General features: G+C 37.3%; 1 protein-coding gene across 1 annotated transcript in view; it reads left to right on the forward strand.

The window, feature by feature from the left end:
- Positions 1-25032, forward strand: part of LOC121427336 (solute carrier family 2, facilitated glucose transporter member 5-like) — a 55524-nt gene continuing 30492 nt past the window's right edge. Inside the window, exons 1-3 of the mRNA XM_041623680.1 lie at positions 1-17; positions 175-440; positions 6751-6852. Of these exons, the coding sequence (XP_041479614.1) occupies positions 333-440; positions 6751-6852 (210 nt within the window). The 5' untranslated portion in view covers positions 1-17; positions 175-332. The remainder of the gene's footprint in view (positions 18-174; positions 441-6750; positions 6853-25032) is intronic.

The raw sequence follows: 25032 nt of genomic DNA on the forward strand, positions 1-25032 counted from the left end.
ACAGCGTGAAAATACACGTGAGATCAATGCTTTTGTTTCTGTTGTTTTTAATGTCTTTATGTCATTAGGAATTGTGACCTTACGCGCCCAGGAGGGGGTCGTCGTAACGTTTCTATGTTCTTCGGTGCTCCTTCTCTCTCTCTTTCTTTCTTCATATCTCTCCCGTCTTCTTAGAATACTCTAACGATTGAAGAAGCAATCTGGTATTGGGCTCGAACCAAGTTCACGGCATAAATCACCAGGGGAATTCGTCAGGAGCAGGGTTGATTTTACGACCGAATAGTTCACTCGGGTAGACGTCAAGAAGAGAAACCCACCGGAAAGTCTGTAAGATGGAAGACCTACCCAACGGTAATGTGGAAGAATTCGGAAAATCTGACGGTTACAACGCGAATATTTCACAAGAAAATCTCACCGATGTAAAACCCAAGTTTACCACAGTGAGTATGAAATATTTATGCACTCTTAAACTTATGAAAATTATAGTTTGGAAGTTTTTAGAGAGAATTATACGATGATAGCGCTATGTCAGGAGAGAAAGACACGATCCGCATCGAATGTCACTCATTTACTGCGCTATATCCTTGGCCCTACAATATTGTCTCCATCTGTAAAGGGCCTATGATCATGATGGTATCCGCTGAATCCGCCTTTAAGCTTCTTCGAAAATATGGTTAAGATGCAATAACTATTTTCATATGAATGATGTTTTAATCACTTGTGAACATATTTTTCGAGCCCGGTTTACAATATGAAGGGTTTGGTTGCAAAAAGTGGTTAGGTGCACTCCAAGAAAATCATTTTCTTTATTTTGCCATATTGAAATATTCTTATGCGAAATTAAATTTTCATGATACCCAACCACGTGAACATAAAATTGGGTATAACAAAATCCACCTGTCTTCATATTTTTTCTTAGATATTTTTTTCAAGAATTTTTTTTGTTGACCTAACCCCTTTTGCAACCAAACTAAAATGGACCTACACCCCTTTTGAAAAAAAGGTGACTTTTTAGCCATATTTATTTACTTTTTGATGGGAATTCAACTTCTATTTTTTTTCATCTTATAGAACTACTAAAAGTCTATACATCGAGACAAAAATCAAATTCGATGAAAAATGGACCTAGCCCCTTGGCAAATGTGCTGTTCGTCCTCAATTAATATTAATCCATTATTGGTCAATTATGTTACTACTAATAGTAAAAACAAAAAGCGGAGAGTGTTTTTCTTGAAAGTTTACAGGCATAGAAAACTTATAGGAAAACAAGAGGCAATTCTTTCAAATGGTTTGTCAAACCCACATGGTGAAATAAGTCTTGTATAACATTATATTCAAACAGCTTTGGTAAAAACGGTAAATCATAAAAAGAAGATTACCTAAATACAAATAGAAGTAACAAGCACACCGGAGTCAGACAATTACATAACTGATAGGTATTCCAGACGGGAATCTCTGTACAAAGCACAAAGGGGTGGTCAGGTGGTGAATTAAATGACGATCATAACATACATACTGGATTTCACATACAAAATTTTTCTTCAATTAACTCGACATTCACACATTAACAGTCGCTGCGCTCCTTCGTAATACATTTTTCCCTCACTCGTATAGGCCCTATATGTCTATAGAATAAAAATAAAATTAGAGACAAAATGGTTTTAATGAAAAGGATCCGTGGTATATTTTGTGGCAAGTTATTACTTCCACTGAAATACAGCCGTTTTTCCTCGCTCGCTGCGTCCGCTCGTATATACAGGGGTGACGAAAACATGTTGATATTGATAATTGAGATTGATGCTAATTTTGACATTTAAAAGGGTTTGATTTACATTGGAAAAAAAAGTTATTTCATCATAAAGGAGACATATAATTTACACATTATGAAAAAATGATCATTTTAAGTAATAACATAAGAAAAAGGAAATGGGGATGTGACATCATCAGCCCACCTAATGAATATTCATGAAGACATGCCTAGCACTGTTTCACCGGAAAAATGCAAGTGTTTAAAATTCAATAACTTCGTTATTTGTTATCCGATTTTTGATGAAATTTTCAGCATTTTGTTCTATGAATTTACTCTATTTATTCCAGAATAAATATCTTCAGGCCGGAGTATCCCTTTGAGACCAACGTTACTGAACCGTAAAGCGTTAAAGCACAAATATTCAGGGAGGAATAAAACTTTGTTTTACATGGCAATACAATACAAAACAAAACAGTGGGTGACGTCATCAGTCCCTTCATTCGCATACCGAACATGATGTGCATATAACTGTTTTGTGAAATTAAAGGTATTTTTATTTTTCATAACCTTCTTTAATTGTATCCCATTTTGATGAGCCTTTTCGGTGTTATACTTGTTGGAACTTTAATCAAATAAAAACTTTTGGCTGGGGTGGACTTTTCCTTAAAAGGTAAAGATCTGCTTTATTGACCAACACGCACAAGTAACTAAACTTTTCTGATAATCCGATTTTCTATCATGATATTAATTGCAAGCATAAAATTGATTTAAAAAATAGTCTTGCAAACTATGAGCAGGCCGTGATAAAGTACTTAGTCCCTCGAATAAAACGATAGCTGATCTACTCTAGAATATATACTTTCGAGTGATTTTATCATGTTTAATCGCAAAAAAAAAATCATATCAAGTCGGAAGTTGCAACTTGGTTGGGAACGTTCTATGAGAGGGCTTGCCGGATGTTTATCAACCATAATCCTTTCTATCCGACAGTTACCATAGCAACAGTAAGACGCCTGTGCTCAACCAATCAAAATCAAACTAGATATCGGATCGATCTTACAACCTGTCAGAAAACAATGTTTTGAACCACTCACTAGTCCCTTGCAAGAAATAGGTTTATATATTAGTTATAACACTTTTAGATCCAACACATTTTTTGTGAGATCATATTTCGCGCCGGTATGTTCTCCCGTTCAATCCAGGGGGACCACGAGAGCGTTTCTTGAAGAGTTTTGTCAGTGATTTTCAACGACAGATGTTATAAGCTACTGACAATCCGTGCATCTGATTGGCTCAGAGCAAGCTGGTCGGTGAAAATCAATAAGAAAACTCTTCATGAAATGCTCGACAGTCTTGTTTGTTGATACGTTCATCGAAAGTATGTGACCCTTTCTCACCCAACGACGGTGATGCGGAGGGGGGGGGGGGGGATTGATGACGTCATAGAACTTGGATCATATATTTGTCCTGAAATTTTCAGACTGAATTCTTTTTGTCATTGTGTCGAAATTATTATTCGAAATGAGCAGAAAAATTGATGTGACAAGTGCAACGAGTGAAAGCTATGTTGTGCGCTTCGTGGGATTAGTGGGATAAACGACACTATAAACTCATAAAGTAAACAACAACCTTTTTTCATTTGAATATTATAACATTTCATATGCACGTAATGATTGACAAATACGACGAAATTCTTCTTATTATTTCATTTTATCATAAAACCAGATATACGAACCTATGCAATCTCCAAACATGCATTCTTGGCGATTCCAGGGGAGCGTTTCATGAAAGGATTTTATCCGACAAGTCCTGTTTTATCCGACAATTACCATAGCAACAGTACCTCTCAGCCAATCAGGATCGGGGAAAGTTGTCGGATCTGACAACTTGTTGGACATAAATGTTGATGAAACGCTCCCCAGGTTTTTTTCACCTGTTTGATTCATTTCTGAGAATTGGAAAAATAAACGATAAAACAGTGTAACTATCAATGATACAGGACGAAAAACGTTTTGACCATACAAAACCCGACATGATTTAGAAAACAGTGTTTCCACAGATCCAAAACAAATTTCCCGAAACTGAATACCAAATTTCCCGAAATTCATATACATTTCCTGAAATTTTCAAGTTTGATTTTTTTTAAGATCGGACAATAATACAGCGAGCCTAGACTTGGTTCAAGTGACCAAAAATCAAGAAATTTAAACTTTTTTTCTTCATGCACTTAAAAAAAAGAAGGAACAAAATTGCAAAAATCTTATGGTGCTACCTATGAGGCAAATATTTCTTAAAATAAAACATGAATATAGAAAGTTCTTACACCTTAATTGTAATTTCCGGATTTCCCGAAATTTCTTGGATTTTTTCATATTTTTCACCTCTCTTCCCTCCCCCCCCCCGGAAAAAAGTACTCTCTATCCTATTTCAAGTCTGATGCGAGACTTGTAATACTTATTTTTAAATACTGATTTTACCGAAGCAACCTAGATTTACTCCGAGGTTGATTGAAAAAAAAACATGCAAGGGTACTTTTGTTTCCAAATCCAAGGGTTTGTAATTTGTTTAATTCCCTTTAAGAATTAAAGCCGGGTACTGCTTTGTAATCATGGTTGGGGATTGGTCGCATTCACTACTGTCATAGTGGTTGCATATTCGACTACATGTAAATATACAAGACTATAAATCTAAAATCAATAGATGGCGCTCGATCAGTACCGTCGCGCAAAACTTATGTGATTTTTGAAATTGTAAAATCATTAAGAGGAAGAAATAAAATATAATAAAAAAAAAACTCAGTGTCCAGCTATTATAGTTCCGGTCTATATAAAATCAAATCGAATAAATAAAATACAAAACATGCTCCAGTTATACTAACGAAACCTAATTTTGATCATATGAATTTCATGACTGGAGAAGGCTAAATGATTGTTATTTGAAAAATATGGGCAACATAAATGAAGAGTTCAACCTTGAACTTTAACCCATATTCTCATGACATATAATACAAAGAAAAAAAAAGCAAAATAGAAAATGGACTAAACTTATCGCAAATCATGACTCTGTTCGAAACCATTCCTCCCTGAACAGATAATGCTTGATCGGCTTATGTTGATAATCTGATTTTATCTAATAATAATCCGAATTTTCGGCAAAATATTTTCATGCTGCGATGATCATTGCGACGTCGGATCATGGGAACTCAATCAAATCTTTTAATCTTTATTTATTATGCCTATTTACCATGGAAAATTGCCATGAAAGCAAAAATTAAATATTGAATGAATAAAAAAGAAAGAAGATATCCGGCAGTAAATTCAATTTAGGAATTCCGTCATTGTACTTTTGTCCATTTCATAATACGCCCACTATAAGCTGACTACCTAAATATTTTTCTTTGATTGACGGAAACCCCCCAAACAATTCAGTGGTATGAGCTAAGGGGACTGCCTTGCCCTCAAAGAGGAGCTTGACTTAGCGGCTGGTCGGATATTTACTGGGGGGGGGGGTAGGGGTCGATAATAATTCTCTAACTTTTGTTCTACAATTCTGCGAAAAGCAACCACAAATGAAGGATTTCTTACCAGAAAAAAAATATGACCAAAAAAAAAAAGATCTTCAACCAAAAATAAAGGATTTCGTAAAAGAAAATAATTTGACAAGCAAACACACACACACAAAAAGGAGGGGGCAAGGGATCAGCCTCGTCAGGGGGGGGCGAGGATACGTCCCTTGCATGGGTTGTGGCTCGTCAGGGGGCAGTCTGGCCCCCTCTCCCCGCCCCCCCCCCGTAGGTACGCTAATGCTGCCCCCCTCAAAATTCTTAACTCGTTCGACCACTGTTGTCAATCTACAATCAATAATTATGAAAACAAAACACGAGAGCAACAAGAAGTCATTTTGGGCGTGTGAAGGGTGTGTCGTGGGATGGGTGAGAGGGGAGCGCATGCGCAAACTAACCTCTCCCTAAAAAGCAGCGATTTGCATCGATCGATCGCGCCACGAATGCCACAACCGCGAAAATCAGTCTGCAAATGCAGTGCAAAACGTGCACATCCCGAGTATAATTTCACAGTGAAAGCAATTTACAGTTATGAATTTACAAAATCGGTTCACAACGTTGCTGTTAAGTTGATCCGTTTTCCAGTTCAACCTTAACTAGTGTTCAAATTATGTAAATCCATTTGCATAATTGTTTCTTGTCGAAAAGTGTTTGAATGACAAAACTATGACCCATTCATCGCTTTCACTGATCTAGTCTATCAAAACAAGCCTTATTTGTGAGTAGGCGTAATTTTCATCCTCTCATTTCTTGTAATTTAAAAGGATGAAATAAGTCTAAAATCATATTTGAAATTATGAATGAACTATTTGATAAAATAGAGTCCATCTGGCTTATGTTCCAAGCCTCATAATCCCCCAACATTTAAAAGCATTAGTTACAACGGCCCGGGCCTCAGCGCAAGTGTCTTAGCAAGAGGCTGGTACCAAGACTAGTATTCGTATACCAGTAGTAATTCGCCGCTGTGGAATTGATTTCTGCAGGGTTGGATCTGAGGAAAATTGTCGTATATCTGCGAATTTTGAGAAGAGAAAACCGCCTTAAGTTTTGCATCAAATAATATATTATAAAATCGACGTGATTTTAGCTTTGATACAACTGTGGTTGGTTGTAATTCAATTCAGAGATAAAACAAGGAGGCGTTCCTCGTGTTTGTTGACTACACACCGGCACCGGTACTACGACGACACACGCGCACATGTTGGGGTTGTTTGCATGCAGTGTGCCAGCGACGATCAATTATTGTTCTCAATTCACGCGAGGAGCTCAATTTGATTGGGAACTTGAACGAATCGACACCAACATCATTCGCTCTGACTTTTAACTTAACCATTTGTGAAGTGATTCTAGGATATCTTTATTACTTCGTATTTAGCTCTAAGTTAAACTTGAACTATCAAACAAAATGCCTAGCGGTGGTTACACTTTTCCTTCGCAGGGAAGACCGACTGTATGGCTGGTAATTTCTGTCATCGCCGTGACTTTCGGGAGCTCGGCCCAGTACGGGTACGGTATTGGCGTTCTCACCGGTCCATCTTTGGTAAGTCGTTGTTTATCATTTTAATCTTATCATGTTTGATTTGGGATAGATGGGTTTATTTGCACTTCTCCACGCACTTGTCTCATGCTTTTATAGGTTTTATCACTATGATCATTAACTTAATCCCCCTTTTTTCTAAGTCTATTGACTTTGTCAATTGAATTGAATTCAAATAATCAAGTTGTCGACGTAATGATTGAACGTTTTTAGGTCTTAACGTTTTACTTTAATAGATTAGATTTAATTGAATAACATCTCTTGGCCTGGACGGGTTTGATGATAAATTCAGACTCGCCCGCGTTCAAATCGATTCTTAAGTTATAGACTTATTCAAACATTTCGTAAGAACTTTTACTTTTAGCATTTTAAATCTGTTTATTTTAATTTAAGTTATTCAAACTTCAAGTTTCCCAAATAGAGGTTAGTAATCTTGAATGTTGATTTAATAGTGATGTGATGTTGACTTGTCTGATGGAAATACTGAATTATAGAGGAACATGACTGAGAAATTTGTTGATATTAATATGGAAAACGTCTTTGAAATCCTGTTTTTTTGTTGAAACTGTCCTTAAAGTTAATGATTTCAATTCACGATTTCTTTGATTGAAAATATAGTTAAAATCAACGACATTGCAGAAATCCATTCTTAATTTCTTAGTTTATTACTGGAGAGGTGTGATATGGTATGATGCATTTGTATAACTTGAGTCTGCATTTGAGTCTAAAAAAAAATGTGGGAAGAAATTGAGTTCTCAACTTCCCATTTCCGATGAATAAAGTAAATATCTAAAAGAAGAAGAAAATAGATAGGTCTACTTAACCCGTCAATCTTGTTTCTCTAAATCTAACAAACGGCAAATCATATCAATTCGAATTTCTCCCCTTTCACCCTTTCACCAGTCATACTTTTGTAGGATGCCCCTCTTTCAAAGCACGCGATCAAAAAAGGGTGATCAATTCGTAGATAAAAGAAATATTTCGAATAAAACACCTGGACAATAAAGCGTGTGTTGGATAGCTGCCAATTCGGAAGTTTCATGGTCACTACTGGTCAGTGACCAAACGAGCTGAATGGACCCTGGAACAGTTAGGGAGACTACTATTGATTTCCAAATATCCCCGTCATATTACTGACTGTTCAATATGATTGACATGATTGATATAATTTGATTAGTGTGAAAAGTTGTGAACTAGCTATTTTATCTATGTTTTTAACTGTTTTTTCAATTACAAATATTTACAACATATCGATTGCTGTAATATGTAACTGACGTTCATGATCTATTACGCAATAATTTCAGTGCAATTTCCAACCCAAGCATCGTGACAAACGTGCCTCGAATTACAATTTCCTGATCGTAATCCCTCTTTCTTTGTCACTTTTGATTTTATTGAATAAATCTATGCTGTCTTCTCTTCAAGAAGCTGGAAATGTCAGAGGACATGGAGAAAAGAAAATGCTCGACAATTTTTCCCAAATAAAAGAATAAAATAAAAAGAAGTAGTTTGGCTTACGTTACCACCTCCCCTCTGCAAACACTAGTACAGTCTTGACACAACGTCTTAAGCAAATAATTGGATAACGTTGTCCATATTTCCCTACAACGTTCCACCGGACTTACAGACAGATATTAGAAGTAACTGTTTTCTGAAGTGGAAAAGTGTAGTTCAGTAAACTGCAACCATTTTAGTTTCAGTGAAACTTTTTAGCAAACGATAAGCTATCAATTTATTTGAATTTGTTTAAGGACACTCAGATCTTGGAAAAGATATTTCGAAAGATCGACAACAAAATTTCCAGCAGAAATTTTGTTTGTCGCATGAACATTATTAAACTGCTTATAGCCCGATTGATAATTTAAATTTAGTAAAATGACTCTAGTTATCGAGAGGCATTAAGGGGGGAAATAAACGGAATATAAGTCACTATTTCCATATTATGTAGGCAATGTGATGACAAATTCAATTATGACATAAGATCGCAGAGAAATTATACACGTAAAGTGAAATTTCTTGAACATTTCAAGATGCTGAATGAAAACCGATAGGGGAATATATTTAGGGACTACCTACTTTTTACCGATTCATATGAGCGTGTGACCTTTTTGGGGTTTAGTGAATTCAATGTCAGATTAAACAATTGTTCTGAAGTGTTGAGTGGTTATTATGTGAATTCAAAATCTGCTTTTTTTTGTTATGACTCAAACTTGAATTTGTACTAACACACGCATACATATGTGCGTAGCATTGAAAGGGGCCACTCCTACTCTGCCCCGCCCCCGTCCCGCCCCTACCCATCCCCTACTAACACCTTCCATGTCGTTTTACCTGCGCCAAGCATCATCACGTTTTTCTCCTATCCGTCCTCAACCCGTACGTCTCCCTGATAAGGTAACCTTAAAGGGATGGTCCAGGCTGGAAATATTTATCTCAATAAATAGAGTAAAATTCACAAAGCAAAATGCTGAAAATTTGATCAAAATCGGATAACAAATAACGAAGTTATTGAATTTTAAACATTTGCGTTATTCCGGTGAAACAGTTGTAGGCATGTATTTTTGAATATTCACTAGGTGGGCTGATGATGTATCATGTATCCCCACTTGTTCTTTTGTATTTTATTATATGAAATTAGGTTTATTCAAAAATTTTCTACCAAGAACTAAAACAATTTGATTGGGAACTGATTACGTGCATTAGTTATTTATTGCCGCAACTTATTTCATCATAACGGAGACACATTTTCACAAGTATGAAAAAATGAAACATTTATGGTTTCATGTAATAACATAAGAAAAAAGGAAAGTGGGTGTGACATCATCAGCCCACCTCATGAATATTCATGACTATTTGCATGTAACTGTTTCACTAAATATTGATAAACTTTTAAAACTTCAATAACTTTCTTATTTGTTATCTGATTTTGATGAAATTTTCAACATTTTTTCTGTGAACTGTATTTAGATATAAATATTTCCAGCCTGGACCATCTCTTTAATATGTTTTATCCAGTCGAATCTATAGGACCACGGAAAATGTTACTGGTAGAAATTTGACTTCAGGAGGTATGCTCCTATAAAATTCGTAATACTAGGTCCATGTTCCAAGTATTATGTTTTAGTTTTACATAATCTGGTACACAACAAAAACTGTGGTGTTAACCGGTGTACATAGAGGACCACACCAGTTATTTTACACCGGTGTTAAATTGGTGGTGTTAGTTTTGCACTCTAAATTACAGGGATTTAAAATAAGTCCACATGGACTGTAGTTAGGGACCAATCGAATTCCGGATTTAATTTTAATCCCTAAGTTTCATTTTTAATTCTCGAAAGATTTAAATCTAAATCATTTGAGATTTAAATTTGTCTTTAGGATTAAAACTAAATCCAGAAATCGATTGGTCCCTAACTACAGTCCATCTGGACTTATTTTAAATCCCTGTAATTTAGAGTGTACACCTATAGTGTTATTACAACACCTATGGTTGTTAAATTTACACTCTGGTGTTATGTTCAATCTCTAGGGTGTTCAATAATTCTAACACCTCAGGGTGTGGTCCTCTATTAACACCAATTGGTGTCAGTTTTAACACCGCAGTTTTTACAGTGTAGGCTACATGCAGGGAGAGATCTTTTTCCCAGGAGGGGATTTGATTTTGACCGAGAAATTTGACAAGCAAAAATGAATAAGTAAATGGCGACTTTGCCGAATAATATACTTATCTTAGGTCGACTTAATATAAAAATTGAACTGTATACCCTCTCCCTTCCCTCCCTTCAAATTTGCATACCTTCACCCCTATTACCCCCTCCTAACCAAATGAGATGACACATAGACATAGTAGCATAGACTATTATCCTGAGAGAATCGGCATAGTGTAGGAGTTGGCGAGGTTTCAGATCTTTCCTTCTGATAGATGAGGAGCCTTTTTATGAATGAGTCAGGATCCTGTCTAACATCTCTTCAAGTTCATAAGTTCACTATAAAGTGTCATACAGAGTTCTCATACAATCTCATCAAAATTGCATTAATGATGTGAGATGAAACAAGTTGGAAACATTTAATAAAGATTCCGTGCAAACTTGGGCTGTGCCACAATCATGAAAAGTAAATAGGCCTACTGAAAAAAAAACAAAGCGAAAGGGGAAAGCTTACAGCATGGAGCTATTAATAGCTCTATGCTTACAGGTAGGCCTATTGCTGAATGACACCCCGAGAGGAATGATGGTGATAATGGCAATACAAGAGATGATGGAAAATATGATTACAGCATTTTAAAAGTACCATGAAGGTCTATTGGCCTATCAATACAAACACATAGGCCTATATGCCTACATGTAGGCCTACATTTGATATTAAGCATGTAGGCCTATATTGCATAATCATTACAATTTATTTTCTAATTTACACTTATTGTAGAGGTAGACATACAACTTTACAAGCACATTGTATAGGCTACTACTATAAATAGTCATTAAAAAGTAAATCATTTCAACTTGATGCGTGAACGACTTCAGTTGTACCATGAAACGTCCCTAGTTGTACGATATCTTCCACTCGACTGATCAGAAAAGAATAAATTCCTTATCCCTTTGTGCCATGTGCTGGTTGGTTTCCTCACAGGGGAAACAATAGGCCTACATCCTCACGGTTTTGTTATCAGCAAATAGTGAATTACGTAACGACTACGTAATAATAGAAAGAAGAGAAAAGTAATAGGCATCAAACCTTGGACACCATGCATACTTACAAAGTTTGTCCATCACCCGATGCTGACCTGTAGTAGTACTATTCACAACAATATAATCATCTTTGACCAAGTTTTCAATCCCCTTTTCTTTGGCATGTTACCCTATATCTGAATGTGTAGGCCTATTATATTGATATGCAAAAAATATATATGTTTAATGCGTTTAATATTGGTTCACAATAAATGAAATACGAATACAATTTAGTAAAGTGAGCATCATATATGGAGAGAGATAAAATACTATTATTCAATTGTTATTGTTATTATTATTATCATTAATATTGTCATTAATTATTATCAATCCAATAAACAAAATACCAATTGATCATTAACAATATTTACGTTAACCATTTGTCAGATTCAAACTGCGAACTGCGATTTTTGTTAACATCCGGGGTTAACATGTTCTGGTTATTATGTAGGCCAACCAGCTTTACCATAAAGGTGGAGTGTCATCAATCTCGCTTGTTATACAACCGATTACAATTACTTCTTAAATAATTCCAGAGGAATCAATAATCGTGTATTGGTTTGCTCTGGCCAGTATTGTTGCTTGTAGTCTACACTCTACAGACACAGATTCACATTGGAACATCAATCAATAAGCGGGTCTTGAAACATTGGAACTATTGTAGGCTTGTTTTAAGCCTTGCTGTTGATCCATCTTCAAGCCTTCCTGTAGATCCTTCTTGCTGTGCTCATGGACGTACATGTTCCATGGACCATGGTTGTTCCATATCCCTGGTAGTTCTAAGGCTTACAATATAGACATGTCTTCTAGACAGAGGTGCCTCCGCCGGTAAATCGCCAATTCATCTGCTGCCAACTCGTCCACTCACTACATGGTCTACTTTCATTTAGTCTGTCATTCCGTCCCTCAACATTAATAATTTGGTTAAGTACCCATCTTTTTTTCATTCATTTCGCCCAGTAAATTAGACCAAAATGGTTCATGGGACTAAGTAGCTATTGCATGGACCAACTGGGTTATTAGACAAAATGGTGAGTTGGCGAATTGGCAATTAGTGGACGAACTGACGGTAGACCAAATAATAGTAGACGAGTTGCAAATTGAACGACTTCAGCATTAGACGAATTTGAAATAAACCCCCTCCGCCCTCCTCATGCATCTAGCTATTACGTAATCGCTTTGATCAATGGCTTATTTTGCTCTATCTGCAAACACAATGGGAATAACGGTAAAAATACCCCAGCGTACAAATCAACGCAACATAACGGTCAACAGTTATACAACAAATAAACAGTGCCCTAAGTGCCCATAACACTAACCCAATTCCTTCCTCTGTTCTTTTTCGAAACGGGGGAGGGACAGGGCCGTAGGAAGGGGGGGGGGGGGGGTGGTGTGACAGCCACTTTGTTCCCTGTCGCTTCGTCCCTGAATAAAACTATTAAAATAAAATGCTCCACTTGTACTGTGGGGATATCGGCGGTTTGATTAGGTTTTTTTTATACGAATATATATGATGTATTCCGATAGTGAATATATTGTAAAATTTACCAATGACATGACGTGAGAGACGTAGTGTCAATGAATAGTATTAGTAATTATATATCCAAGGTTTTTGTAAAATTTGACACCACTGCAGCGTCTCTACCCTCATTTAAAGGTGTAGGCCTACATGTATGTACTGATCTTCTTTGATCTACCTTTTCTCAGTAATGATTTCCGCTCAATTAATTTTGTGCTGGTACCAATGCAGACGGCATCGAACCACACAGGTTTACTGCATTAATCAACATCATTCATGAAAAACAAGTAATTAAAATGTGGAAATGGCACGATAAAAAATTAAACACAAATTAATGTTTATATGACCATAGAACTGCAAAATGTAATGGTATTTTGCTTTGATAACGAACATTAAAAAAAAGCTGCAAATAATATTATGTGGTTACATAAAGTAAGATTAGAATGTCATGGTTGTGGTATATAATTTACTCGTCGTGTTCGGCACATCCCAGCAAAGATATACAAATAATTGAACAAAAAAAAGGGGTCTCTATACTATAGGAAAGGAAGATCTGCATGTATTTGTATTTTTGATGCATCAGGATCTCGCTATGGGGAGGAGAACAAGTGGGCGTGGTGGTCCTCGATGGTACACATTTTACCTCTGAACTGAACCCCGAACCTACATGTTGCCGGCTTCCATCATGGACCTATTGTGTAGGTCCATGTTTCCATGCACGATGTACATGTACTTATTAATATGGCTAGGCCCATGCAGGTCAACTTCTGTATATTTCAGTAATAACTCTACACGATTATCCTTTCATTTCACTTTAAGACGAAATGAAACAATGGTATTTGAACAGGCTTGAGACTCTGAAGTTTGAAGCCTCGTGAGTAAAAAAAAATGCATATGTTTGAGTCTGACACTATGTCAACACTTAGCTCCATCTTGGTTACACCAGTATTCGATTTTTTTTCTTGGGGGGGGGGATGCTAGACTGATATTCAAAATAATATTATCTAGAAGAGTTGTTTTCCTTTCAAAATGCAACGGCTCTATGATAGGGTTCAATGTTTGTCAGTAACATCATAATCTGTTTTATCTCACTTTATTTCGATAGGGAATGAGAAATCTAGAATTTCTAGAAAGTGACATGGAGAGAGAGAGAGTGAGGGAGTATGAGAGAAAAATCCCGGGAGGACATCGTTTTAGAAATGAAGATGTATCATGCATACTGCTCGTGTCCAATCCAGACCTTTACACCCTTGAACACGAACGAACCTTTGTTCGATTCAAATCTACGTACTTGTAGCAAACAAAATTTACCTGCCTTGAGAAAACACCCAACTCAAATGCAACATGCTTCCAGTACATGTAGTGTGTAAATATGCAGACACACGCCACAAGACTGCATTTGGAAGCTTCCGTCCAGATTCTATTAAAATAGATGTATATAAAAATGAATACTTCATTGTGCTCTTCAATGCCTACTGTATAAAGGTCAAGTCCACCTCAGAAAAATGTTGATTTGAATCAATAGAGAAAAATCAGACAAGCACAATGCTGAAAATTTCATCAAAATCGGATGTAAAATAAAAAAGTTATGACATTTCAAAGTTTTGCTTATTTTCAACAAAATAGTTATATGAACGAGCCAGTTACATCCAAATGAGAGAGTTGATGATGTCACTCACTATTTCTTTTGTTTTTTTATTGTTTGAATTATACAATATTTCAATTTTTACGAATTTGACGATAAGGACCTTCTTGCCTGAAGCACAAAATGTTAAAATAATAGAATTCCACGTGTTCAGGGAGGAATGAAACTTCATTTCACATGACAATGACGAGAAAATAAAAGTATTTCATATTTCATATGATAAAAAACAAAAGAAATAGTGAGTGAGTGATGTCATCAACTCTCTCATTTGGATGTAACTGGCTCGTTTATATAACTATTTTGTCGAAAATAAGCGAAACTTTAAAATGCCATAACTTTCTTATTTTCCATCCGATTTTGATGAAATTTTCAGTTTTATGCTTGTTGAATTTTTCTCTTTTTTTCAAGTCATATTATTGTTGGGGTGGACTTGTCCTTTAAGTTTCTGTTAGCCCCCATTATTGTTGCACACTGTTTCACATTGATGACCTGTGAAGTATTTGTTCTGACATTAAGAATACACAAATAAATTTGATGTTCGAATGGTCACCAGCCGATCGTGATATATTTTAAGATCTTTTAATTTGAGTGTAGTACGATATTTCATCCGACTCAACCTGTTTTATCCGACATTTTCTTCAGTGAACAGATCATACCCGCGTTCGTCAGCCAATAAAAATCAGGGAAACTTTCCAGTTGTCAGATCTGACAACTTTTAAGATAATCTGCAGGGAGCGTTTCATGAAAAGATTTTTCAGACGTTTTTATCAGACAAGTACTGTTTTATCCAACAGTTACTATGGTAACAGTGCCTCTCAGCCAGTCATTGTCAGGGAAAGATGTCAGACCTGCATGGTGAACGTTTCATGAAAGGACTTGTCAGACGTTTTATCCGACAAGTCCCAATTTATCCGACAGTTACCATAGTAACATTGCTTATCAGCCAATCAAAATCAAGGAAAGATGTCAGATCTGACAACATGTCAGACAAAAATGTTGATGAAACGCTCCCCTGACAACTTGCCGGACGAAAATGTTAATGAAACGCTCCCCATGTCTCTTTGTCTTGAAAGATTTCAGTCCAACCATTTTTAGGTCGTTAACTAACAACTAATTAATTATATTCATGTTTACATTAAACATAGTAAAGAAAAAAAAAGATATATTTGAAGTTCAGAACTTCAGGTGCATCAGAAGTTCAGAATGATAAACCACATCTGCAAACTTGGGAACCGCTTTTGACATTTTGAACTTTGAGATTGATTAGGAAATTCACATGCACATAGTTGCATCTTAATTTGTACCGAATGAATGCGCACTTTGTTAGTATGGAATTTGGATGGTTTACTTTTCAGTCATGTGTATTAATGTTCTGCTTCCCAAAATCAAATTTCCCAATGACAGATCGGTCCTAGGACACATGCATGGTCCCAAGTTGGTAAATTCCCATGCTTTACAGTTACAGGAAATTGCAGGAAGGGTGCAACTTGGTTCCGAAGTTTTTCAGTAATATTTTCTGAGTGTGATGACAGGGAATTCATTTTAATATAAATCGATAGGCTGGAGCCCGAATTTCATAACGCTTTTACTAAAAGTTATCTGTATGGCACCTGGTCCATTTACAATTGCTTCGTGGTCTGTTGCTTGCACTCATGAACTTCCTGCATTTGCCCAGGTCTGCGGTTCATCCCTGGAGCCAATTAGGCAAGACGTCCTCTTTCGCAATGACCACGCACAGAACAGAATCACAACATGTTGATCCCTTCTTTACCGGTCTCTACGTCTTGAAACGGTGAGGTCTGGAATAGATGTCGGCAATTGGTCCATGATTTCACGAACCGAAAAAAAAAGTAAATGAGAAATAAATTGCCTTGAGATACTTTTCAATCGTCTTTGGCAACATGCTTCATGATTTCAGTAGGGCATTGTCAGTTCCATGATTTCAGTGTGCCTATAAATACATAGATCGTCTTTATTATAAATATAAGTACCTAAGAATGATACCACTCAGAAGAGTGATTTCATTTTACGAGGCACTGGGATGTCAAAATTCCTAATCATTTAATTGTTTCGCTTCCCACCACTGACTTCATTAAGGGATACATTGCCATGAGTTTGTTCTGTCTTGAACATGAAGAAGACTTCACGAAAATTAACAGTCATAAACCAGCAACAATGATACTCGAACGTCATACTGTAAGGAGGGTGAAATGTCATAATTCAATTGATACATCAATTGCTCGATACTTGATTTAAACAAGTAAAAGAGCCTGGCAGAGTGAAAGGAAACTCAGGGGTGCCCGGGTAACGGCAACTGTCAAAGTGGGGAGCAAGTTCATAATGTTGACTGAAGGAGTCTTTGCGTGAATTAACACCAAACGGGATCAACTGACGCCGGATTCATTAATAAATGAAGATTTTATATGACAAGCCCCCGGGACAAACCAAGCATTAGAAAACCGCGAATTGGATGATTAGTGGTTCAGTTGAAGTTCTGGCAGTATCTTGTGAAGAGATTGACTCAGCTTTATGAGGGTACCGGAGCCTTGCAACTTCCGCTTTCAACATATTCGACAAAACCAGCACACTGCGGCCCCCGATAAAATGCTTTAAACCGGTTGATAGTGAAGTTTAATCACTCCTTATCGTGTCGTACCACACGACAAGGAGCTTCGAGGATCTAGATGACTCCACCAGTCAGTTCCATCATGGACCTACAACTACAAGAAGGCTTATCATGTATGCCCTTCAGAATTTATTGTAAGAAATATGGATTCATGTATATGATTCGAACCGAGGGTGACACGAGTCACACGAAATGTGCTCTTGCGACAATTTTTTGCTCCAGTGTTAACTTATCCGAGGGCATAGGGCTAAAGTTAGGATTGTAATAGATTTAATAGTTCAGAAGGTAAAAATAAGGATAGGGTTTATTTAGTTTTGGAAATTATGTTTCATGTTTGGTAATAAAGTCCAGATTTTCCATCGGAGCAATATTGTCGCAGGAGCAAATGTCATGGGAGCCGTAATTCACCCGATTGATCGTAGACTTGATTTTTATAAACGTTTGATCGCACATTATGATGAAAACAAGCATAGAAATCAACCATACGAGAAAGCGCTAAGCTTTTTGTCCGAAAGTTACATGGTCCCGGTCATATGCTGATGAAAGTGTCTTCAAGAAACATTGAATGCTAAATCATTGGTCGTATTATGTATTTTAACTCTTATTTTATTTGTGAGTTAGTGCCAGGCGCCCGTGGTGATGATCACTGAACATCCCATGACCAAAAAGAAAGACAGTCCCCATTGAAGCATTGAATAATATTGTTAACGACTAGGGGAGGGCGTAAGTCTATACTCGCCATCATATCTGATGTCTTCAAGGGAACTTGAAGGAAACATGTTCGTTACGAAATCAAATCTTCAGGGAATTGCCGTGCACTTTGTTGAAGCTAGGGCAAAGTGCGCAACTCGTTTAGCATCGTACGGTAGGTCAAGTTCAGTGTGATTCTTCGGCTCATGCGTTCAGCACGTGTGTGTTATGCAGTGTTATGTCCGGTTTGCTCAAGTATGTGAATGAAAAAAAAGGTGCACTGAGTTGGCCATTCTCGGCAAGAAACACACGCCTTAACGTATTCTACTACCTCCATGATTCTGCCATCTGTAAGGAGTCGCTTGCTACTCTGCTGCTTTTTTTTCTTTACATAATGACAATAAATTTGTTGGTCCATGTTTATACAAGTACTACTACGGACAACAGACATTCAGCAAAATTTCAACATTTTACCCTCAATGGCAATTGTCATTTGTGTTTTCTGAACCAGCAACTCGCAACCCTCTTGTGTAGTTCAAACCACGTCCCTGGTCCAACCAGGGACCATGTATATACGTATGGTCCAACATTCCGGTAAGGACATTGGCATGATCATTGACTTTTGCTACATGCAGTTCATGACATGATAAACCCATCTACGTGCCAATGTTTTGCTTTTTATTTTGTTTGTTTATACAGCAGTTACTAAACTCCCGTTATTTCAATGTTATTCCAAACTCCAATGTTTATGTTGTTTTCACATTTTAACGGAAAGTCCCCCCTTCCTTGCTAAGGTTAAAGTGTTTGAACAATTGTTAAATGCATCAATTTCAAGTATGACACGTAGAAAGGAAAGAAGACCAGGAGAAGTCAGAGATCGCCAGTATGGCTACATTGTTTTGGTGGACCCTGGATGCGAATATTTTATACGAGCATCCTTGAATTCAACCCACAAGCTGTTAATGGTCATTTTGTAAGAATTTAATAGTCAGATTTAGTATTGAGCAGGGAAAACAAAAGTTATTACCTAAATCTGCAACAGTGGATAAGCTTCTTAAAATTTCAATGAATGGTGAATTTTCCAGGGGTCTTTTGAACATTTCGGGGGCAAAATAAAGTAGCCCCCGAAAAAAATGCATTATTAAGTCGCTTACCAGGACAGAGGAGGGAAATGAAAAATGTATATTCTTACAATCCAAGATGTAGGCCTACTGCCGCAATGATGTGCTCCTCAAGGCCAAGGTCGGTTTCATTTTCAATCACGGCATATGACCTTGACCATGTCCTGACTGCCGAAGTCTTTTTCTTGGCCTGGTCTCGGGCAGTAGGGCACTGGCATCGTGCTTTGCCTACGATGTTCAGTCCTTGGCCTCGTGTAGCTGTCCTTGGCCTTGAACAGACTGACCTGGACTTTCTGAACATAAATCCTGAATCACCTTTCGAGCATTCTGTGTTACGTGGATATATGCAAAATGTTCGTTATCCGTTCCTCCGGTCGGTTACAGCCCACCTAACGAATATTCATGAAGACATGCTTAGAAACTGTCACCGGAATAATGCAAATCTTTGAAATTCAATAACTTTGCATTTGTTATCCGACTTTGATGATTTTTTCAGGATTTTGCTCTGTGAATTTTTTGAGATATAAAATATCTTCAGCCCGGAGCATCCCTTTAATATCATGGAGCCGAAAGACCGTTTTTTGTAAGTTCATAAAAGGATTAACATGGAATATTGTCGGGCTACTCTTTTTCTATCAACATTTTCAATCGATGCGATATTGTGATATGTGAATACTGTTTACCTTTTGAATGATACAGTCAAGTGAGGCAACGCTTTTGTTATCATTAAATTTCCCCCTATTCTCAGGGGAAATGTCTGCTCTATTGACGCATTGAAACATCGCCATTTATGCGATTGACTTCTCCAGACAATTTATTGACGGCGCAAGAGAACTGGCAATCTGCCAACCTGGTTGCTCGGAGACAGAGAAAGATGAGTCTTCTCTTGAATTGATGCCTTTGTGGAAGATAAAGGTTCACATTCTCCACTTGGCGCGCTCCAGTATACGGACATACAGGCGTCCCTGTCCATCAGATATAAAGTAGTAGGCCTATGCTATTATATCCATCTACATTGGTGAATGGTGATAACTGGAAGGAACTGGGGGGGGGGGGGGGGGTTGAGGTGGGCAGTTGGATGGTAGGGTGGGCGAAGATTGTCCAGATCCCATGAAGTTGTGCTGTCTGTCTGTTGTTTTTCCCCAAGTATCATTCGAGGTATTTGGTTGTGCATGAAAAGGGATATATCAAAAGCAACACTCTAGCTGGTGTTACAAATATGCTCTCCAATCAAATAAGAAAATATTTCTCTTCATGTTCAAAATTGCTTGAAGGCAAGCAAGGAATGAAATAATGAAATGTAATCTTCAGTTTCTTCCTCAAAATGATGAAACGTTATAATGACTTCAGTGAGGAAAATAGTGATGATACATTTGTTAAAACATCCGTGTGAGGGTGTGTGTGTGTGTGTGTTTTTTTTTGGGGGGGGATACAAGGCGGTTAGCTTTTCCCGGTCACTGATACCACAAGGCTTGTTTTGGTCACGTTCCGTTCAGATTCAACTCAGTAAATCTATTAAATATCAAATCCTCGTACGTCTAGACAGCATCAAAAGTGCAATCTCGACGGGTTATCTGGATGCGAGCGAGGAGGTCTGGGTTGGTATGCATTGAAATAAAGAAGACTGATCGGCACAAGTGCCCTCACGACATCGTAGTATGCTGATGAGGTCACGTGACAAACACACCCTCGGTATGCCTCTCAAAATAATGCATTCCATGACGTCATACCCAAACACTGGCGCCATGTTGAGTGTATGGTATGGGACAACGAAAATCTCAATGGGGGAGATGCATGCCATCGATATTTTTTCATGTTGCTCATTACGTATATCAGCTCCCTCTATAACATGTCTGTCTGGCAAAATAGTTATATGTAGATACCCCTCTGCCAACATAATACAGATGTTAAACGAATAAAGTTAAGCTAACCCCAATCAGGTCTGTCCGGGAAGCGGTATTTTAAGCATGAATATTCGGTCAGGAATGGTTAGGATTTTCAATTACTCTATTGGACCGGTGATGTAAAAAGCCCAGACAATGTTTCATGTAGCTACAAATATCGTGCGTAGAGCTCATGATCGCACGAAACCGATGTAAACAAAGCAGCGTAGATAATATTGTCGACCTACCCATTCAGAGATTTGTGTTTCCTCTTTGCGATAAACTGTTAACGCACAAAATCGTAGCTTAATTGCGTATGATTTGGACTTTATATCTCTTGAGTTAATGGACATGTCATTAAAATTATTAAAGTTTAATTTGTGTATCATTTCGAGTTTGAAGGAAGTATAAATTTTGAGCTTATTGCTACGATGGAAAGTGGTCTGTGAAATGAGACTATTTTACGCTAAAGTTCACGAAGGGGACAGTTATGAAAGAGTCCCGCCATACATGTGTACGAGGGCAACCTGGGAAATTGTATCCTCTTCCGTAATGATATGAACAGCTTTAATTGCTATCGGTTAGGCCTGTAATATTATGAGTTACGCATGTGGAGTTGTACCTGCATGTACAGTATATCTGGCAGATTTTCCAAATTACATGAACGGAAATGGCATTTTCTTACATGATACTTATACTCCTGTTAAGCTTTGTAACAAACGTTCCTTTTATCACAAGTAGCTTTGTGCTCCCTATCTTCTAAGAAAGTCATTTACAGTAGTAGGTTATGTGTTGTAGTTATCCCGGGAGTTATCCGTACTCCTAGTTTTGTAACATAAGATCATGGAGCTAATAGCTCTATGATAGGATCATGATAAGATTAATCATTCATATTCGTATCGTGTGAATTGGAAATATTGTCACAGGATTGATGCGGAAATGGAAAATGATACTTCACAATCGGATGTCGCGTCGAGATGAGGAGGTGTGTCGGAGGCTCGTCCCATGTGTGTGTGTGTGTGGTACTGAATTACTACGCGACCTTTTCGTGTGTTTACTAATACAGCCTACGTGCGGTTTTACACTTTCATTTCCCGCATTGTCTGTCGCTAATCAAGTTAATATTTATTATTGATCGTAGCGGGATATATCTGCGCAATCCGTGCAGATGTTGTGATTTGCATGATTGTGTCGGTATTGGCGTAAATGGAATAGGATCACGTTTGTTGAAATTACTCGAGAGGACTATAAATAGTAATACTAGCTTTGTGTATCTGCGCTCTATTTTGTAAGGATGCGTGAGTGTGTGTATTGTAGAGAGTTTTCTACACCTTCATAAAGAATGACATGTAAAACGAATCCCCCCAGACCCATATGCTTGAACTTATTCCTCTTTCTTCGAGGCACAAAATACACACTGGCGCACAGATTGGGGGGGGGGGGGGGGTCATGGATGGTAGACCCCTCCCCAAAAATAACTATTATCAAAAAGAGAGGAAAAGGTGAAATATGCAATTTTGGAATTGAAAAGGACAAAATCTTGGCTAGCTCAATTCGTTCGCTCGCAGATTTTTTAAAGATGATTTTTCCCTCACGGTATGACCCCTCAAACATTCTTATTACACTAAGCATAGTCTAGATCATATTATGTTTCATGAAATAATTTACCGAAATTGCAGGAAGTTTGAAAAAAAAGTACTGATTTCCTTCGGTCATCAAGTTCGAATCGTTAATTTCTTCAATGAATTTCGAATTCCGTCCCAAGATATTGATCAAACTAGATTCACCAGATTAGAATAGAAATGGTATCCTCCTCGTAAGTCAGAGACCTTTGATGACGTCATCAGGAGCGTATATAATGGCACGTGCCGACTTTATATGCCTAAATGCTATTGCTACATTCTCGGATGCATGTGGCATAATTACGCACGTAATAGTAGTTCTGCCATCATATGAAAATAAGGACTCTTTTTTTTCTCTTCCTAAACGCAAGATAAAACTTGTCGATTATTCCATTCTGGAAATTAATGTAATTATTACATTGATTGATTAATCTACTAAGCGTAATGAGAGCGTGAAATATCTTTATTATGGCCTGAAAACGGGATACTAAGTATTTCTGTAATTATGAATAAGATGCAAAGGTTAAATTATTTTCAACAATCAATGCGAGCGCAAATCGCGAGCCGAAATTTTTGATAAACTGTCATGAAATGGGGATTTTGAGTTTGTTATAGAATTGATATTGAGATATACATGACGCACCAATCAAAATGTGAGCGTTTACAGTGCTTGCCGATATGTTTTGACAATCTGACCCGAATGGGGATATTTTGAGAAATTTATGGAATACAGGAAAATAAGAGGTACCTGACAAATCAAATTTTATGAGCGCTCAGCGCGAGCAGTAAATGTCAATATTCAGACCATAAAACAGTACTCTTTGAAAATCAATTTGTAAATCGAACAAAATAATGAAAGTTCGATTTCCAACTTGAAATGTGTTTTAGATATTCAAAATTTGATATTTTAAGCTCCATATTGAGCAGGATATGTAAATCACCTAAAAGGCAATGTGAGCGCGAAGCGCTAGTGAAAATTTTGTATAGTGACTAGTCTCACGAAATATTTTAGAAATTATTTTCCATCTTATTTTATTCACAATTCACTTCTCTTCTTCCTCTTATGTTTCTCTTCTGTTTTCTCCTTTTTTTCCTTTTCTTTTTTTCTTGTTGTTTTCCCCTTTTTCTTTTTTTATTGCTCCGCCAATAGAAGGGGGGGGGGGGCCTCGGGCCCCATGGATCCGCCCATGGAGGGAGCCTTTCGCCTTTTTTTGGAGGGGGGGGGGGGTGAATTCAGACGGAAGTGATACATTGATAGGCCTATGTTTACATTGAATTGAAATCATTTTACCACATCCTTTATTGAGGAATAATGTTTTGGCTTATCAGCTTATCTTTATCCGTAAACAGACTGTATGTCAACCACTATCGACTATATTCTCAGTATGAAAGTATGAATCACTTTACGAGATGACTTATATGATCTACGTGTCACCCTTCATGTCTTGTACTCAGAAACCGCGTTTCCTTGAATAAGATCTCGAGAGTTTTCAAACCCACGATTCGTCATTCCTAGACTTGAGGAAATATCATGAGCCCGTGCTAGTAAATATCTCTCGGAACATGTTGACGAAAAGTTTGTATCCTATAATTACATGTATTTGATCGAAATCAAAATATGACAACGTTTTAATTTCTTTGTTTCAGGCTGAAGCAAGTCCACATTTCCTTTCTGAACCGTTAATTGCCGAAATGTTCGCCTCGCGGTAATATTGTTCGATTTACTTTTCCGGTCATAGTCTATAATGATCGGTATCCACTGTTCGCGCTTCAAAGAACGTTAGAATTGGCATTTCAAAGAAAAACCCGTCATTGAAATGTTTTGATCTCGTGGTTGCCAAGGAAACCGCATTAAAAACGACCGGATTGATGCGATCATGGGCCTACAACAACCACGGCAGTGGATTTTTCATTCCAAGGAATACTATTTAAAAAAAAAAATTATAAGAGACCGCAAAGCGCAAATCTCTCACGTACATCATGTCTGTCATGGATTAGTGGTTACGCGCTGTAGTTGAATTAGATTTATTTATGATCCATATCCATCGTTTTTCTATAATAATGATAGCAATTTTATCATATTAGTATGGATCATGGAAACTATAGAAGAAAAAAGAAGAGTCGTACTGAATCTTCTATGCAGACATTTTAGAGATTATTGTATCGTCGTCTTGTCTTTATAATGATGTTAAAGAAGCAATCGCCCAGCAGATTTAGCCGAGAAATAATTGACCACGATTTATTCTCATATTGCTGGGGATTAAATTTCGCAGCTCATAGTAATCTTCACCAATAAAGTTTCGTTCATATATCAATTGTTCGTTAAATGTTTAGGCCTACATCCAGAGGT

The sequence above is a fragment of the Lytechinus variegatus genome, chromosome 14, assembly GCF_018143015.1.
Source record: "Lytechinus variegatus isolate NC3 chromosome 14, Lvar_3.0, whole genome shotgun sequence".
Taxonomy (NCBI): domain Eukaryota; kingdom Metazoa; phylum Echinodermata; class Echinoidea; order Temnopleuroida; family Toxopneustidae; genus Lytechinus; species Lytechinus variegatus.